Below are 13954 nucleotides of genomic sequence, written 5' to 3'. Positions count from 1 at the left end.
ATAGTGTTTCTAACTGTGGGGGGAGGTGACCGATCTGTGTCCCTATGTACAAGAGACACAGCATCGGTCTCCTCTCCATGACAGGACGTGGATCTGTGTTTACACACATAGATCCACGGTCCTGCTCAGCTACTGGGCAATCCACGGGTGCACGGGCGGCCATCGCGGCCACGCGCATCGTGTTCCCAGTAACGCGCGCGCCCCCTAGTGGCTGTGAAAGACGAGGACGTCATATGACGTCCTGTCAGAACAATAGAGCTATCGTGCCGCTGTCAATTGATCTGGACATTGATCTGGACATTGTCCACCGGACATGCAAGACTTTTATTCACACAGGCCCGGATTCAGGTAGATTTGCCCCTTATTTACGGAGGCGCAGGGCAGCGTTTTTGCCCTGCGCCCCCGCAAATTTATTGCGCTACCCGCGATTCACGGAGCAGTAGCAACGTAAATTGCGTGTGCACTGTGTAAACTTGCCCTGCGTAAGGGCGCCTAATGTAAATGATCCCGTAGGGGGCGGGAATCATTTAAATTAGGAGCACTCCCGCGCCGAGCGTAGAGCGCATGCTCCGTCGGGAAACTTTCCCGACGTGCATTGCGGCAAATGACGTCGCAAGGACGTCATTTGCTTCAAAGTGAACGTGAATGGCGTCCAGCGCCATTCACGAATCACTTACGCAAATTACGTAAAATTCGAACGTCGCGACGTGGGAACGACGGGTATACTTTAGCATTAGCTGCCCCTGCTATTAGAAGGGGCAGCCTTACGCTAAACACGCCGTACGGAAACGACGTAAATTGCGTACGCAGGGCTCGCGCAACATCGTGAATCGGTGTTAGTATGCAATTTGTATACTATACGCTGACCACAATGGGAACGCCCCCTAGCGGGCATCGCAAGAATGCAGCCTAGATATGCATGGCATAAAAGCCTTATGCCACGCAGATTTTAGGCTGCAGTCGGCGTTACGATGTTCCTGAATCAGGAGCATTCGTAACGCCGGGGCAAGTAAGCAATTGCGCTGTGTAACCTATGGTTACACAGGCACAATTGCTACTTGAATCTGGGCCACAGGAGATAGCTGCGTCCACTGCTTGCAGACTCCATCTCTTGGTGAACTTCTCTTCCATAGGATAAAGAGCAGAAAACTCACCAAGTTCATCAGGAACATTCACTTACCTTTCCCCGCCGCAGGACCCTGCTAGAGAAACAGTCAGTCCAATCTTCACCCATCACGGCGGGGATGTCAATAGACCTTCAGGGACCGGACTCCTTTCGGATATCCACTCACCTGGACCTGTAGCGCATCCTGGCAGTAATTTTTGGTTTTTGGTAAAACCAAAGAACTGGAGCCCAGGATCCAGCTCTCCGAGGAGAGGCATTACAGGCAAAACCTCGTTCTTTACAGCCGAGGCCCGGGGACTGTTAATTTTGGCCTCAGTTGCACTTTGTACAGATCCGGCATAGCCTGCTTGGCCCAAAAGACTTTCCAGCGAGGCTTCTCATAATCATCTTTAACCGTGACCGACACTGGCAAAAAAACGGAGGTACTCCCGGTCTGGGAGGGGTTATATAGAGGAGGGGTCTTCCTGTCTTGGGCATGCCGGTGTCCATCACCTGAAGGTAGGCCTATAACCCACATAGTAATTACTATGCCGCTCTGCGTCCCGTGATGTATGAAAAATAAAACGGATCGCAATAGGCTTATATTGATTGGGCTGCGCAAACGTTATCGCGTCTACAAACTATGGGATAGATTTAGGGACTTTTATTTTATGGTGTGGACTGTCGTGCTTGCCCCTTCCCTTGGACTACAGGAGAGTCAGGACACCCTCTATGTTGCAGATGGAGAAAAGAAGCTGTGTTAGTGGGCGTCCTGACTCTCCTGTTGTCCAAGGAAGGGGGGCGAGCACGACACTCCACACCAGGGAGAAAGCCTCGCATTACTGTGTGGAGTTACAGACAGAAGAACAGGAAGTGAGGATTTCTCAGAAGAAATAAGGACATTTAAAAGGAAAATGGAAGGATGAGGTAAGTGAAGGAGGACTGCACTAAGGTAAAGGAAGAAATTTAGGAAAAAAAAAATTAAAAAAAAATTACCTTTACAACCCATTTAACTACTAAAAGTCAGCTAGTCCCCTAATGGGTTTTACACACAGGAGTGCTGAATGATAAGGCTATCCATTCTGCACCCCACCTTCTTACATTGCCTGAGCCCCCCCACCCAATAGGAAACACATATTTATTGGGCACCTTTTAAAATAAACTCACATCAATAGCTAAACCAATACACTAATAGATACTTAGGCCCAGATTCACAAAGCACTTACGCCGACGTATAACAAGACACGCCGACGTAAGTGCAAATGTGCGCCGTTGTATCTGTGCGCCGGACCCACAAACTAAGATGCGCCTAAAAACAGGCTTCATCCCGCCAACGTAACTTGCCTATGCCGACGTAGGGTGGGCGTACATTTAGGGCTCTTTCACACTGGCGGCCTGTTCAGGTCCGCCTGCCAGTTTTTTTGGCGGACCTGAGCGGGCGCTCCGTGCTCCTCTATGGAGCCGCGGATGTCAGCGGTGACATGACCGCTGACATCCGACCCGCTCCGACCCGCCAAAGTGTGACGGAGGAAAAACCTACTTTTCCATTCGTCTGGCGGATCAGATCGGGTGAACATGGACAGACGGTCCGTGTTCATCCGATCCCCCCATTGGGGGGAGCGGAGAAGAGACAGGGCGGTCCCTGCACAGTGTGCGGGGACCGCCCTGTCATACGCCGGCTCAGCGGGGATCAACGGAGCGATCCCCGCTGAGTAAGCGGAGGTACTGTTCCGCCCCGTGTGAAAGAGGCCTTAGACTGGACGCATGGTGGCGCTCCCATCGATTAGCCATTCAAATATGCAAATGAGTGAAATACGGCGATTCACGAACATACGTGCGCCCGACGCAGTGCGCGTAAGTTGTACGTCCGGCGTAAAGTTATTCCCCCATAAAGGAGGTGTAACCCAGCAGCAGACATACAAAGGTCTGCACCAGGGAACACAAGCCGGTGTATTTTACGTTGGACGTGTCTGGCTGGGCGTAAGTTACGTTCACGCCGTACGCAGTGATCCGGCGTAGTTTAGGCAGTTGTTTCGAGGTGGTTGCGAGCATGCGCAGGGGGATGCGTCCACGTCTTGGCGCATGCGCAGTTCGTGATACGTATCTGTCTGGCGCTCGGCCCATCATTTTCATGGCTCACGCCCACTTCCACGTACGCCTTCTAAACCCAGCGCAGTGTTGGGAGCACTGGCTTGGTGAATTCCATGCTTGCCTCTCTGCGCTGCGTTGGCGTAGCGTAAATTGTTTGCGCTACGGCGGTGTAATGTGCGCCCGCTCTCTGTGAATCTGGGCCTTAGTTAGACCAGTGTTTCTCAACTCCAGTCCTCAAGGCGCTCCAACAGGTCAAGTTTTAAGGCTTTCAATTAATTTTGCACAGGTGATTTGATCAGTTTCACTGCCTTAGTAATTACCACAGCCGTTCATCTGTGGGAAATCCTGAAAACACGACGACATGTTGGGGCGCCTTGAGGACTGGAGTTGAGAAACCCTGGGTTAGACTGTATCACCACAATATATGATACATTTGGTAAAATATAATAGCAAATGCAAACAGCGACATCTAGTGGCGGAAAGAGAATATTGCACTACACTATCTTGTAATAGAAATTCAACCTCGGAGGAACATATAAGGCCTCGTGCACAATTGGCGTTTAGCACCGCTGCATGAGGCTCCAACCTTTAGCTGCTGGCAGCGGACGCAGGTGCACCGTCCATCCCTGCTATTGGCAGCCTGTCACAGTCCATGAGAGGCTGACAGCTGCTGTGGCTGAACAGAGTAGCAGGTCTTAGAGCAGTGCAAGCAGCCTGCTTTCCAGGCATTGGTCCCCTGGGGTGCATCCTGCCCTAAGTGGAAGTACCTTTATTTGCAATCTCATTCCCATCCAGTCCCAGCAGCTGTCGCCCTTTCATAGAGTGACAGGCTGTCGGGTGCGGGACTGGACAGTGCCCAGCCCACCTGTTCCCTCTGCCAGCAGCTAAACGTTGGAGCCTCATGCAGCCAACTGAGGTTGATTGGACGGTGCATTTGTGCCCTAAACTTAGGAGCCTCATGCAGCGGTACTAAACGTCCAATGTGCATGAGGCCTAAACCTTCTTGTAAAGGATCCACAAGGAGAAATAAGAGACCCAAGACAGGGCTGTCTTAATGAGAAAGCACACCTGGGCACTGCCAGAGTGCTGGGGGGATATTTGGGATGTAGAGGGGTCAGAGTGCTGGGGGGGGGGGAATATCTGGGGTGTAGAGGGGTCAGAGTCCTGGGGGGATATCTAGGCTGTAGAGGGGTCAGAGTGCTTGGGAGATATCTGGGGTGTAAAGGGGTCAGAGAGCTGGGGAGATATCTGGGGTGTAAAGGGGTCAGAGTGCTGGGGGGGGGGGGAGATATCTGGGGTGTAGAGGGGTCAGAGTGCTGGATGGGATATCTGTGATGTAGAGAGGTCAGAGTGCTGGGGGGATATCTGGGGTGTAGAAGGGTCAGAGTCCTGGGAGGATATCTGGGGTGTAGAAGGGTCAGAGTGCTTGGGGGGGGGGGATATCTGGGGTGTAGAGGGGTCAGAGTGCTGGGGGAAATCTAGGGTGTAGAAGGGTCAGAGTGCTGGGGGGATATCTGGGGTGTAAAGGGGTCAGAGTGCTGGGGGGATATCTGGGGTGTAGAGGGGTCAGAGTGCTTGGGAGATATCTGGGGTGTAGAGGGGTCAGAGTGCTGGGGGGGGGGGATATCTGGGGTGTAGAAGGGTCAGAGTTATGGGGGGATCTCTGGGGTGTAGAGGGGTCAGAGTGCTGGGGGGGGGATATCTGGGGTGTAGAGGGGTCAGAGTTCTGGGGGGATCTCTGGGGTGTAGAGGGGTCAGAGTGCTGGGGGGGGGTATCTGGGGTGTAGAGGGGTCAGAGTGCTGGGGGGATCTCTGGGGTGTAGAGGGGTCAGAGTGCTGGGGGGGGGGATATCTGGGGTGTAGAGGGGTCAGAGTGCTGGGGGGATATCTGGGGTGTAGAGGGGTCAGAGTGCTGGGGGGGGATATCTGGGGTGTAGAGGGGTCAGAGTGCTGGGGGGATATCTGGGATGTAGAGGGGTCAGAGTGCTTGGGAGATATCTGGGGTGTAAAGGGAGGAGAGTGCTGGGGAGATATCTGGGGTGTAGAGTGGTCAGAGTGCTTGGGAGATATCTGGGGTGTAGAGGGGTCAGAGTGCTGGGGGGGGGGGGATATCTGGGGTGTAGAAGGGTCAGAGTTCTGGGGGGATCTCTGGGGTGTAGAGGGGTCAGAGTGCTGGGTAGATATCTGGGGTGTAGAAGGCTCAGAGTGCTGGGGGGGGGGGGGATCTCTGGGGTGTAGAGGGGTCAGAGTGCTGGGTAGATATCTGGGGTGTAGAAGGCTCAGAGTGCTGGGGGGTGGATATCTGGGGTGTAGAGGGGTCAGAGTGCTGGGGGGGGATATCTGGGGTATAGAGGGATCAGAGTGCTGGGGGGGATATCTGGGGTATAGAGGGGTCAGAGTGTTGGGGGGATATCTGGGGTATAGAGGGATCAGAGTGCTGGGGGGGATATCTGGGGTGTAGAAGGGTCAGAGTGCTGGGGGGGGATATCTGGGGTGTAGAAGGGTCAGAGTGCTGGGGGGGGGGGGATATCTGGGGTGTAGAAGGGTCAGAGTGCTGGGGGGGGGGGGATATCTGGGGCGTAGAGGGGCCATAGTGCTGGGGAGGCATCAATCTAGCAGATATATTATATGCACAGGACAGCTTTGTTACTTTATGTATGTAGTATTTCCCCCTCTGTTTCTTTGCTATACAGAATGATTGTTCATGTAGTTAATGCGGAGCTCCGCTTGTCTACCTCCTACCAACTTGATGTCTGTTTATCTGCACTGTCTCCATTGTAGGGGCCCCAGAGCATTACTTTGCCCAGGGGCCCATGATGCTATGTAGACGGCCCTGTCCCAAGACACATCCCATGCATGTCTTGTGCTTTCATTTTCAATAACCCCTTCAAGTGCCGCAACCAGTTTTATGGACCTTTCTTGGTTTTATTCACAATTTTGCAGCCAGGCCTAAGCCTGGGGGGGGGGGGGGGGTCTGAGCTGCAGCAGCAGATGGACTGAGGCCACACCTCCCCTGGCAGCAGCAGCAGGTCACTCATTCTCATTGACTGGACCAATGCTGCAACAAAGAACACAAAGATCCTGGAGAAATGATAAATATTGGTGATCTGAGTTCTTGGAAATGTACAGTTTGGGTTCCCTTTATCTTGTGGCAAGATCTTTAACCTCTTGGCACCCATGTGTGCGGCGGCAAGGAGAATGGGCTTTAATGCATGCCACGCATATGTCTCCATGGATGGCAGGAGGAACCAGCGGGACCGGCTCCCGAGCGCTGCAACAGCCAATCACGTGATCGGGCAGACCTTCCCGCCTCCCCACCCTTAAAGTGATATTAAAGTCTTGGTTTATTTTGCATTTAAAAACAACAAACATGTCATACTTACCTGCTCTGTAATGGTTTTGCACAAAGCAGCCCCGATCCTCTTCTTTTTGGGCATCCTCACCCCTCCCTTCTGCCGAGTGCCCCCCAAAGCAAGCGGCTTGCTATGGGGGGCACCCAAGCCGAGCTGCTGCTGTGTGTGTGTTCATTCAGACACGGAGCTGTGTCTTTGCCTCCACCCTCTCCTCATTGGCACACTGACTTTGATTGACGGCAGCGAGAGCCAATGGTGCCCCGCTGTCGTCTCAGCCAATGAGGGAGACAGCCAAGACTCTGTTGCAACTTCGCTAGATTGAGATGAGGCTCAGGTAAGTATTAAGGGGGACTGCTGCACACAGAAGGTTTTGTTATCCGAATGTGTAGAATGCAGCAAGATAAAAGAAAACCTTCTGACTTTACAAACCCTTTAACCACTTAAGGACCGCCTCCTGCACATTTACGTCAGCAGAATGGCACGGCTGGGCACAAGCACGTACAGGTACGTCCTCTTCAAGTGCCCAGCCATGGGTCGCGGGCGCGCGCCTGCGACCCGGTCCGAAGCTCCGTGACCCGATCGCCACTGGAGTCCCGCGATCGGTCCCCGGAGCTGAAGAACACAGGTTCCCCATTCTTCACTGTGGCGCCGTGATCGATCGTGTGTTCCCTTTTATAGGGATACACAATCGATGACGTCACACCTACAGCCACACCCCCCTACAGTTAGAAACACATATTAGGTCACACATAACCCCTTGTGGTTAACTCCCAAACTGCAATTGTCAGTTTCACAGTAAACAATGCATTTTAAATGCATTTTTTGCTGTGAAAATGACAATGGTCCCAAAAATGTGTCAAAATTGTCTGATGTGTCCGCCAGAATGTCGCAGTCATGGAGGAAAAAAAAAAAAAAATAAAAAAAAAAAAAAAAAAAAAAAAATCGCTGATCGCCGCCATTAGTAGTAAAAAAATAGTTAATAAAAATGCAATAAAACTATCCCCTATTTTGGAAACGCTATAACTTTTGCGCAAACCAACCGATAAACGCTTATTGCGATTTTTTTTACCAAAAATAGGTAGAAGAATACGTATCGCCCTAAACTGAGGAAAAAAAAAAATGTTTTAGATATTTTTGGGGGATATTTATTATAGAAAAAAGTAAAAATTATTGATTTTTTTTTAAAATTGTCGCTCTTTTTTTGTTTATAGCGCAAAAAATTTAAACCGCAGAGGTGATCAAATACCACCAAAAGAAAGCTCTATTTGTGGGAAAAAAAGGACGCCAATTTTATTTGGGAGCCACGTCACACAACCGCGGAATTGTCAGTTAAAGCGACGCAGTGTCGAATCACAAAAACTGGCCGGGTCCTTTAGCTGCCTAAAGGTCCGGGTCTTAAGTGGTTAATAGCCCAAATAAATGGATGCCGCTGCTGGGTGGGAAGGGGGGAAAGAAAGGAACCAAAAATTCACTTACCGGACTTCTGCTGAGTTTCCATTACACAGAAGCTGATCGGCCAGCTGTGGAGCAGGAAGGTCTGACAACACAACCCTCCACGATTCCGGGAGCGACTCCCATAGGTGGTCAGTGAAGAACTCCTGGAATGGGGGAGGAAAATGTATTAGGTTAAATATTAATTAAGTATTAACTAATATAGTAATATTAACTTTCATATACACACATTATATATATATATATATATATATATATATATATATATATATATACACACACACACACACACACACACAGCTGCAGGGGAGACACAGAAAGAGGAATGACTTCTGTTCTTCTCCCTGGATTTTCATATTACTTAGGAATCGAAAATGCAACTCCAGCTCTCTCTCCCACCCCTCTTCACCCAGGTACAGTAGGGGTCAGCAGTAAGTGAGGCGGAGTCCAGGGGGTCAGCAGTAAGTGAGGCGGAGTCCAGGGGGTCAGCAGTAAGTGAGGCGGAGTCCAGGGGGTCAGCAGTAAGTGAGGCGGAGTCCAGGGGTCGGCAGCAAGTGAGGCGGAGTCCAGGGGTCGGCAGCAAGTGAGGCGGAGTCCAGGGGTCGGCAGCAAGTGAGGCGGAGTCCAGGGGTCGGCAGTAAGTGAGGCGGAGTCCAAGGGTCAGCAGCAAGTGAGGCGGAGTCCAGGGGTCAGCAGCAAGTGAGGCGGAGTCCAGGGGTCAGCAGTAAGTGAGGCGGAGTCCAGGGGGTCAGCAGTAAGTGAGGCGGAGTCCAGGGGTCAGCAGTAAGTGAGGCGGAGTCCAGGGGTCAGCAGTAAGTGAGGCGGAGTCCAGGGGTCAGCAGTAAGTGAGGCGGAGTCCAGGGGTCAGCAGTAAGTGAGGCGGAGTCCAGGGGTCAGCAGTAAGTGAGGCGGAGTCCAGGGGGTCAGCAGTAAGTGAGGCGGAGTCCAGGGGTCAGCAGTAAGTGAGGCGGAGTCCAGGGGGTCAGCAGTAAGTGAGGCGGAGTCCAGGGGGTCAGCAGTAAGTGAGGCGGAGTCCAGGGGTCAGCAGTAAGTGAGGCGGAGTCCAGGGGTCAGCAGTAAGTAACCACTTAAGGACCGGGCCTATTGTTCAAACTTGTTGTCTACCAGTTAAAATAATTTTTTTCGCTTATTTAGAACCCCCAAGTCATTATATATATTTTTTTTCAGACACCCTAGAGAATAAAATGGCGGTCGATGCAATATTTATGTCACACCATATTTGCTCAGCGGTCTTATAAACGCATTTTTTTAATAGAAAAAAAAACACTTATTTTAATTATAAGAAAAATATGTAAAGTTGGCACAATTTTTTTTTATATAGTGTTAAAGATAATGTTACACCGAGTAAATTGATACCCAACATGTCAAGCTTCCAAATTGCGACCATTCGTGGAATGGCGACAGAACTTTGACCCTTAAAAATGTCCATAGGCGACATTTAAAGATTTCTACAGGTTACCAGTTTAGGGTTACAGAGAAGGTCTAGGGCTAGAATTATTGCTCTCGCTCTAACGATCACAGCGATACCTCACATTTGTGGTTTGAAAACCGTTTACATATGTGTTTGCTTCTGCACGGAAGGACGGGTGCTTTAATAAAAAAAAAAAATATATATTTTCCTTTAAATTTTAACACTGTCCCTTTAAAAAAAAAAAAAAAATGGACAATTTTGATCACTTTTATTCCTATTACAAGGAATGTAAACATCTCTTGTAATAGAAAAAAAGCATGACAGGTCCTCATATATGAGATCTGGGGGTCAAAAAGACGTCACATCTCATATTTACACTAAAATGCAATAATAAATAAATAAATAAAATGGCCCTTTAAGGCTGTTGGGCGGAAGTGAGGTTTTGACAAGTCAGCCAATGTAATTGAGTCGAGTGGGGGCCCATCATTCCCTCACTCGACCTCAGAGGGGAAAGGATCGGATCGTCTCCACCGCTACCGACGGCTCCAGTAAGCGGCGGAGACTTACGCCATCCACTGGCCACACCGACGCCGCCCATATGCCAATTTCACTTTAACCACTTAAGACCCGGACCATTATGCAGGTAAAGGACCAGGCCTTTTTTTGCGATTCGGCACTGCGTTGCTTTAACAGACAATTGCGCGGTCGTGCGACGTGGCTCCAAAACAAAATCGGCGTCCTTTTTTTCCCACAAATAGAGCTTTCTTTTGGTGGTATTTGATCACCTCTGCGGTTTTTATTTTTTGCGCTATAAACAAAAATAGAGCGAGAATTTTGAAAAAAAAAAATCAATATTTTTAACTTTTTGCTATAATAAATATCCCCCAAAAATATGTAAAAAATACTTTTTTTCCCCCTCAGTTTAGGCCGATACGTATTCTTCTACCTATTTTTGGTAAAAAAATTAAAAAAAAATATCGCAATAAGCGTTTATCGATTGGTTTGCATTTTTATCAATCATTTTTATTTTTTTTACTACTAATGGCGGCGATCAGCGATTTTTTTCGTGACTGCGACATTATGGCGGACACATCGGACAATTTTTACACATTTTTGGGACCATTGTCATTTTCACAGCGAAAAGTGCTATAAAAATGCACTGATTACTGTGAAAATAACAATTGCAGTTTGGGAGTTAACCACTAGGGGGCGCTGTCAGGGTTAAGTGTGACCTCACGTGTGTTTCTAACTGTAGAGGGGCGGGGCTGGACGTGTGACGCCATTGATCGTCGTTTCCTATATCAGGGAACCTTGGATGGTAAGCGCTTTTTTTTGGGGGGGGGGGGAGACTACTGTGAATGTACAGTATTGTAAAGTGCTGCAAAAATTGTCAGCACTAAAGAAGCGCCTGTAGTAAAATAATAATACAATCATGAATAGGATCTGCTTTTGCAGCGCAAGCAAAATAAACCTGGAATGATGGGAGGCGAGTGACCTCCCCCTTCCTGTCCCCTCCTCCTACTTACAATAATATAGGAGTCTGTGATGTACCCGTAGATGGACAGGACCCGGGTAATACTCGCAGCGTGGCGTTTATCACGCTCCAGCGATTCCTGCGAGGTGCGATGACGTTTCATGCTGCAAGAAATAATAAAAAAAACAATAAAAAAAATAAAATAAATGGGATTATTGTCTTGTGATCAGGAAACGTTTCAAGTCTCACTGATTGGAGGAATGGTGTATTTTTAGACCATCTATAAATCAAGCGCATCACAATATCGCGGTCCTTGCTACAAGTCGCTGATCGCCACCACAATATCGCGGTCCCTGCTACAAGTCGCTGATCGCCGCCACAATATCGCTGTCCTTGGTACAAGTCGCTTATCGCCATCACAATATCGCGGTCCTTGGTACAAGTCGCTTATCGCCATCACAATATCGCGGTCCTTGCTACCAGTCGCTGATCGCCGCCACAATATCGCGGTCCCTGGTACAAGTCGCTGATCGCCGTCGCAATATCGCGGTCCCTGGTACAAGTCGCTGATCGCCGTCGCAATATCGCGGTCCCTGGTGCTAATCGCTGCCACAATATCGCGGTCCTTGGTACAAGTCGCTGATCGCCGCCACAATATCAGGGTCCTTGCTACCAGTCGCTGATCGCCGCCACAATATCGCGGTCCTTGGTACAAGTCGCTGATCGCCGCCACAATATCGCGGTCCCTGCTACCAGTCGCTGATCGCCGCCACAATATCGCGGTCCCTGCTACCAGTCACTGATCGCGCCACAATATCGTGGTCCTTGGTACAAGTCGCTGATCTCCGCCACAATATCGCGGTCCCTGCTACCAGTCGCTTATCACCATCACAATATCGCGGTCCTTGGTACAAGTCGCTGATCTCCGCCACAATATCGCGGTCCCTGCTACAAGTCGCTGATCGCCGCCACAATATCGCGGTCCCTGCTACAAGTCGCTGATCGCCGCCACAATATCGCGGTCCTTGGTACAAGTCGCTAATCGCCATCACAATATCGCGGTCCTTGGTACAAGTCGCTAATCGCCATCACAATATCGCGGTGCTTGCTACAAGTCGCTGATTGCCGCCACAATATCGCGGTCCCTGCTACAAGTCGCTGATTGCCGCCACAATATCGCGGTCCCTGCTACAAGTCGCTGATCGCCGTCACAATATCGCGGTCCCTGCTACAAGTCGCTGATCGCCGTCACAATATCGCGGTCCCTGCTACACATCGCTGATCGCCGCCACAATATCGCGGTCGCTGATCGTCGCCACAATATCGGGGTCACTGCTACAAGTCGCTGATCGCCGCCACAATATCGCGGTGCCTGCTACAAGTCGCTGATCGCCGCCACAATATCGCGGTCCTTGGTACAAGTCGCTAATCGCCGCCACAATATCAGGGTCCTTGCTACCAGTCGCTAATCGCCATCACAATATCGCGGTCCTTGGTACCAGTCGCTGATCGCCGCCACAATATCACGGTCCCTGCTACAAGTCGCTGATCGCCATCACAATATCACAGTCCTTGGTACAAGTCGCTGATCACCACCACAATATCGTGGTACAACTCGCTGATCGCCACCACAATATCGTGGTACAACTCGCTGATCGCCGCCACAATATCGCGGTCCCTGCTACAAGTCGCTGATCGCCGCCACAATATCGCGGTCCTTGGTACAAGTCGCTGATCGCCGCTAGAATAAGAACAGATACCGATAATTACCCCCGGCATACAGGACAGGAGAGGTGGTACTGTGCAGAGTCCATACATACAGAATAAGAACAGATACCGAGAATTACACCCGACATACAGGACAAGAGAAGTGATACTGAGCACCATACATACAGAATAAGAGGAGATACCGAGATTTACATCCAGTAAGGGAAGTAGTACTGGGCACTGTAGACAGATACCAGGACTGACCTGTATGGTAGTCGCCCTCCTATGAAGGGATGATCGGTGGTCTCCGGCGGTCAGAGTGAGGAATTCTGGGAGATTTGTTCACCGACACAATATCGCGGACCTTAGTACAAGTCGCTGATCGCCGCCACAATATCGCGGTCGCTGATCGTCGCCACAATATCGGGGTCACTGCTACAAGTCGCTGATCGCCGTCACAATATCGCGGTACAAGTCGCTGATCGCCGCCACAATGTCGCGGTCACTGCTACAAGTCGCTGATCGCCGCCACAATATCGCGGTACAAGTCGCTGATCGCCGCCACAATGTCGCGGTCACTGCTACAAGTCGCTGATCGCCGCCACAATATTGCGGTCCTTGGTACAAGTTGCTGATCGCCGCCACAATATCGCAGTCCTTGGTACAAGTCGCTGATCGCCGCCACAATATCGTGGTCCCTGCTACAAGTCGCTGATCGCCGCCACAATATTGCAGTCCTTGGTACAAGTCGCTGGTCGCCACCACAATATCGTGGTCCCTGCTACAAGTCGCTGATCGCCGCCACAATATCGTGGTCCCTGCTACAAGTCGCTGATCGCCGCCACAATATCGTGGTCCCTGCTACAAGTCGCTGATCGCCGCCACAATATCGCGGTCCCTGCTACAAGTCGCTGATCGCCGCCACAATATCGCGGTCCCTGCCACAAGTCGCTGATCGCCGCTACAATATCGCGGTCCCTGGTACAAGTCGCTGATCGCCGCCAGAATAAGAACAGATACAGAGAATCACACCCAGTAAGGGAAGTAGTACTGGGCACTGTAGACAGATACCAGGACTGACCTGTATGGTAGTCGCCCTCCTATGAAGGGATGATCGGTGGTCTCCGGCGGTCAGAGTGAGGAATTCTGGGAGATTTGTTCATCCTGCAGACAAGAGAAGAGACAGGTGACTTCCTGAATGTCAGGCCTGGGTGACAACTGCTCACCCCATTTCTGATATTGGGGTCACAGCTAGAAATATTAAAGGAAAATCTCCCCAATTAACTGAGGAAGTGTTTGCTCCTCAGGCAACGTGACTTCCTGTCCCGGTGACAACATTC

General features: G+C 50.4%; 1 protein-coding gene across 3 annotated transcripts in view; it reads right to left on the bottom strand.

The window, feature by feature from the left end:
* METTL25B (methyltransferase like 25B) overlaps positions 1-13954 on the bottom strand; it is a 42624-nt gene that overhangs the window by 25629 nt on the left and 3041 nt on the right. For 2 of the 3 annotated variants that reach the window (XM_040355193.1, XM_040355195.1), the window contains exons 1-3: positions 12879-12969; positions 10960-11071; positions 8026-8147 (exon numbers count right to left, since the gene is read on the bottom strand). In XM_040355193.1, coding sequence (XP_040211127.1) covers positions 8026-8147; positions 10960-11070 — 233 coding nt within the window. In that variant the 5' untranslated portion in view covers position 11071; positions 12879-12969. Of the gene's footprint in view, positions 1-8025; positions 8148-10959; positions 11072-12878; positions 12970-13695; positions 13779-13954 lie in introns of those variants that run through there. The other variant, XM_040355194.1, reaches the window with a different exon arrangement.

This window comes from Rana temporaria, chromosome 5 (assembly GCF_905171775.1).
Source record: "Rana temporaria chromosome 5, aRanTem1.1, whole genome shotgun sequence".
Taxonomy (NCBI): Eukaryota; Metazoa; Chordata; class Amphibia; order Anura; family Ranidae; genus Rana; species Rana temporaria.
This window is presented reverse-complemented; position numbering and strand designations above follow the sequence as displayed.